Source organism: Glycine soja, chromosome 4 (genome assembly GCF_004193775.1).
Source record: "Glycine soja cultivar W05 chromosome 4, ASM419377v2, whole genome shotgun sequence".
Taxonomy (NCBI): Eukaryota; Viridiplantae; Streptophyta; class Magnoliopsida; order Fabales; family Fabaceae; genus Glycine; species Glycine soja.
This window is the reverse complement of record NC_041005.1, coordinates 10,752,215-10,757,752: the sequence shown is the minus strand read 5'-3', so window position 1 is coordinate 10,757,752 and position 5,538 is coordinate 10,752,215. Positions and strand designations below refer to the sequence as shown.

The following is a 5,538-nucleotide window of genomic DNA, read 5'->3' as shown; positions in this document are numbered from 1 at the left end:
TCAGCACCACTGAACACACCATACATCAGTCAAATAAGCTAAAAAAACCCATTCAAGCTAATGGTTAACTTATATGTCATTACACCATAAACGTAGATCCAATGCAAAAGCTTATTTTTAGTCATATGCAATACAATTAGGTTTCTAAATAACTTACATGGTATAACAATGATGTCGGACAATGAAGATTAATTTTACATATGAATAGGAGGAATAACAACATGTACCTTAGATTCCCCTTTTCTGGCAGCAGCAACTAGTGAAGACATCGACAACCTATCACCAGGCCCAAAAATGCTGCTAAGGCGTATGTAGCACGTTAGGAGCCCATTAGTCCCATTAGCTTTAATAACCAATGCCTCACCCTCGGCTTTCGTTGCTGAATAATGATCATTAGGCTGAAACAAATCGAATTCAGCTTAGGACTACCCCAATTCATCTAATAACAACATAAACATATAAAGCTAGCCCCAGTTCTCAAAGACTCGTATATATTATTCTCAAGTAAGTTGCTAAAGTGTGTACTGAATGCACATAAGGCATTGTTTCATTTCCATTATGAATTCCATGAACATCATCGAAGAAGATGCTGGGAAAGCTAGGGTAAACGAGACAGCTAGTGTAAATGAGACGCTTCACGTTCAACTCCATGCAAGCATCGATGACATTATGCGCCCCTAACAAAACGAAGATCTAAGCAGCCTTCAAACATGCAGAAGAAGAGTGACTGAGGTTCTTACCTTGCACATTGATGGAATGATGAAGCTGGTAGTTGTTAATGGAAGAGTTTGGAGCAGCCATGTGGAACACTACCTCAACTCCCTCCAACGCTGCACTATTCATGTCAGAGTGAGAAATGTATGTTGAGATAAGAGGTTGGTTGGTTACCTTTTAGAACTTGGGCCTTGTTGCAAAAATCCAGGGAGACATATTGGGCTCGGCCAGAGTGCAAGGCCTGGCCGAGAAGGCCTAACTGCTCGGCAAGCTCGAGAACAATGTTGACTTCCAAATCGACGATGCGAATGTAGTACTCCTTGTGACGAATTAGCATTTCCACCAAATGCCTCCTCTTCTCACGACGTGCATCCACTTCTCACAGACCTCCGTCGAACTGTCAACCCTCTCCCATTGGTTAGTGGTGGGGTCCACTTCTCACGACGTGCATCCACTTCTCATCGGACCAAATGCCAGCGATGCAGCCACCAAGGACGTAGATCTTGCCGTGGAGGACTCCTGCGGTGGCGAATTCGCAGCTGACGCACATGGAGGGACTGCGGAGCCAGCGGTTGAAGTGGCAGTCAATGAGCCAGATGTTGGGGGAGGGGAGGTCGTGGATGGAGCTGTCGAGGACATAGATGGTGGGGCCGAGGATGGCGTAGGCGGAGCCAACGGCGGGGGAGGGGATCGAGGGAAGGGGAGCGAGGAGGGTGTTATTAGGGTTTGTGGGGTGGAGCGTGAAGCATTGGAGGAGAAAGGAGTCGCGTGAGTCATGGAGAGTGAGAGGGGAAGTTTAGTTAGAAGACGAAAGAGTGGAGAGAGAAATAAAATTTTAAAAATAATGAAAAGTATTCTAAAAATGATAATTTTTTAAGGCGGTTTTATAAAACCCTTTTAGAATGACAATCTTCTAAGGTGGTTTTTGTAAGACCGTCATAAAACTTTTACATTTATTTACGAAAGTGTCACCGTGTTTCTTTCTAAGTTGGTTATTCAACAACCAACGTAAAATCAGTGTCGTAAAAAAATATTTTTGTAGTAGTGAATATTTAAATATTTTTTATGTGCAAGAAAAAAAAGGTTAATTGCATTACTTATATAGGGTTTTCTTTTTGTACTCTTAGTAACCATTTTTGTTGTCCTTATCTTTACTTGTTTGCTGGTACTAATGGGCCAAGGATTGAAACAGGATTTTGAAGTGGACAACTAGTAACGCCTCAAAGTCTTGCATGAGATTCTAAGGGACATCTAACTGTTTCAACTACTGGTACTTAATACTTACCCAAGTATTCCTCTCCTTTGAAAATATTTCCCCAAAGGATAACAAAATTGTTAGTCCCACAATGGTCCCCATTTCTCTGTCTGTGTGAGACCCACAATTTTGAATCTTAGTAGTACTACTAAATTGTTGGCTTCTATAGCAAGAATTCATAAATTATTTAAACTTTCTTTTTAAGCACACATTAATTATTTAAACTTAGAATTAAATATTTTTGGATGTTTCATGCACTCATAATGAAAGTTCATTTGAATTTGAATTTTTAATCTTTAGGCCTGAAAACCACCTATTCTTTGCTCCTGATTTCTATGGTGCACAATACACACAAACGCATACAAACAAACCCACACGCAGTATCATTCTATTCTCATGCTTCTTATTGTAATTACTTGATTAACTACCTAGTTAACAACAAAATGTATGAATTAATTATTTATTATTTATTCAGGTTGCATGCTCCAACCATTCAATACTATGCAGAATCAACAAATACGCCATGAGACTACAAGCAATTCCTCTGGACGCGGATCTTTAGTGCCTTCTACGTATGAAATGTTTGGCCTCAGATTTCCACTTTGTTTACTTGTTTTAAAAAAATGTTATTTAAAGCTTTATATATAAATTAAAAAATTATTAAATAGCCACAAGTTTAGAAAAATATAATTACATTTGTTTAATTTATCTTTTTCTTATTTAATTGATATTATCTCTTCTTTTACTTTATAGAGATGTCAAAAAACTTAATAAATTAAAAGTGGACAACTAATAATAATTAGTGTCTTTTTCAATTGAGGAGGGGTCAAAATACTCTTTCCAATAACTATCTATGTATCAATCTCTGTGTGTGTTAATTTTATTAATCAAATTGCTGAATTAAAAGTTTTTATTAAATAAATGAGGTTTATAATTACTCCGTTAAATAATTAAATTTAATGTATAATGTATTTCTTAAAAAATATAAGTAAAAGTTGATTATAGAACTACATAAATACAAATGTTAAATTTATTTAAATTGTAATGTATACGATTGTTGAGTTAATATTAAAATATTCAGCTATTGAGTTAATAAAATTTAATATATATATATATATATATATATATATATATATATATATATATATATATATATATATATATATATATATATATAGTTTTTGAAGGGAATAACTTTAAAAAAAGAGTTATCAATAGAGTAACTTGATTTTTTTTAATTAATTTGTTGTATGAACAATTTAAAACCGACAGGTATATCCATTTATCAAATATGACATTTTCATTATGTTAACGATATTCTCTTATTGGCATCCCCCGTTGTATGAAAATCAGGATCAACGTCATCATTCCCAAGTCATGATACCTAATGGTCATGGACTACAAAATGGTGGCTTTGTGCAATAGTGTTGATCAAACTTTATCAATAACCATTAACACTCTCGCCTTGAAGGATGCTATGACATTTTTTACCAACTGCATAAGCAGTACATTAATTTCCATATGATAATTAATAATTCATTAACTTTGCAATAAATAGGTCCCAAGGAGTACCAAATCAGATTAGCAAATACAATCAAAGGATGAACACTCCTAATCTACAACAGGAGAGTAACACAAGATGACAGACACATAACTCAAGGGTGGCTTAGATTACACCAATTTTAAAGTACCAGTTTTTTATTTTTGATATTATTATTTTATCTCCGTCTCGTCTGAAACAACAAAGATTATTTTCATCTCAATGATATGATTTTACTGTAATAATTTTATTCACGCGTCAAATTTTTTACACTATTTTTACATTGTTTTTTAGACAATATAATAAATTAAAAAACAAACTTTATTGTTATCTATATTTTTATTTTCTCAGTAAAAAGATAAATGATAAAATGAATTTTTTTTTATAGAGTGCAACAAGTAGCCACAATGTCAACAAAAGAAGTCCATATTCAAGGCATCATAGGAAAACTTTCTTAACCTTTATCGACTATGTAATTTACTGCATGTTGTCTATGATTTCTCCTGCAATTTACATCATGTAAAATGAGTATATCAGTGAATATTGGAAAGTGTTCCGGTTGATTTTCTTATAAGGCATCGACCAAGAAGAAAATGTAAAAAGCAAAGCACTTTTTATATTTGAGAAGTTATTCTTATATAATAATATTGTTAACAAAATTTACAAACATTGAGAGATGTAAGCAAAGAAGATACTAAATTTCCATCATAATTTGTTATTAATTGGAGTGAAAGAAAGAAAGAAAAAGGAAGAAAAAAAATACACTGAGAAATTGAAAAATGTGACAATTGATATGATAAAAAGTAAGAAAAAATGTAGTGAAAATAAGAGGGAAAAATTAAGTATATATTTATAATAATCCTTAGAAAAGAAGAGTAGATAAGCATAATACAATGAAAAGAGATAAAAAAATTAATTATATTGTGAAAAATATTAAATAAATAATATAACTTGCTAAATTTTTATTAGAAAAGAGGCACTAGGGAAAGAAAAAGAAGAAATAGAACTATAAAAATAATACGAGATATGACATTATAAAGAGATAAATAATGAGAAATGAAATTGTTGATGAAGTGTTTGATATATTGTAAGTTTTGTATACACTCCTAAAATTATATATTATGGAAGTTTGTAAAACTCTTTTCCCAAGTTAAGGGCCTTGTATACTTGGCATTCTTATTTACGTTGTTAAATGTGTGCTTAGGACACAACCTTCTGAAGCAATCCAAAGAGTACTCAACATGAATCCGACAAGAACAGTTACACACAATGTTCTTTCTGCTCCGCAAAATCAAAGTGGGAGGGTGAAAACATCTGAAGCATTTCTTTTCTTTTTATTTAAGACGATGATGATGATAATGTATAATCAGAATTGTAAGTTATAAAATATGTTAAGCTGTACAATATTGTTAACAGGGTACGTGCAATTATGATCTAGGAAACCAGCTGTGTCACTAAGAGTGGTAAAACCCATATCATCAAGATGTTCTCCTTTTGTGTATGCATGTGCATATAGATTTTTTTTTCTTTTTTATTAAATATTATTATTCTTGGAAACAACTAAAGACGGAAAAATGGATGTTGCATGACCGAGATGTTATGAACCACCACGTCTTGGTCGTCCCCGAAAACAATCTGCGCCAGAAGAGTAGTCTTCTCAACATCGATAGGTAAGCGTTTTACTCAAATTCCTAAATTGTAGCTTACTGTCGCAATAGTCTCCAAAAATAAAACTAAAATGTCTTGAAATTTAATGCATTGAAGGTATTTAGTCAAATAAGTATTGAAAGTGTAACGTGCTATTAGAGTCCTAAAACTGTAGTTAACTCACCATGCATGCGTTAATATGTTGTTTTTCTCACCTTATTGTCTATGCGTTAATTTATGAATCCAAGAATGAGATTATGAGATTCTTTTAATTGGTGTTTTTAATTTTTTGAGAAGTTGCAGAAGGGTTTTTCCAAAAGAGGAAAAGCTGCAACAAGAACAAAGTACTCCTGACAGTGTAGTTAATAGAGATCAAAACACC

At 33.1% G+C, this 5,538-nt stretch overlaps 1 protein-coding gene across 1 annotated transcript; it reads right to left on the bottom strand.

The window, feature by feature from the left end:
* On the bottom strand, positions 1 to 1,491 carry LOC114410545 (3beta-hydroxysteroid-dehydrogenase/decarboxylase-like). Its single transcript, XM_028374531.1, has 6 exons — positions 1,182 to 1,491; positions 889 to 1,089; positions 741 to 830; positions 526 to 677; positions 228 to 398; positions 1 to 9 (listed from the first exon to the last, which is right to left on the bottom strand). The coding sequence occupies exons 1-6, from the start codon at positions 1,489 to 1,491 to the stop codon at positions 1 to 3; spliced, it is 933 nt and encodes a 310-aa protein (XP_028230332.1).
* Between the last annotated feature and the right edge of the window lie 4,047 nt (positions 1,492 to 5,538).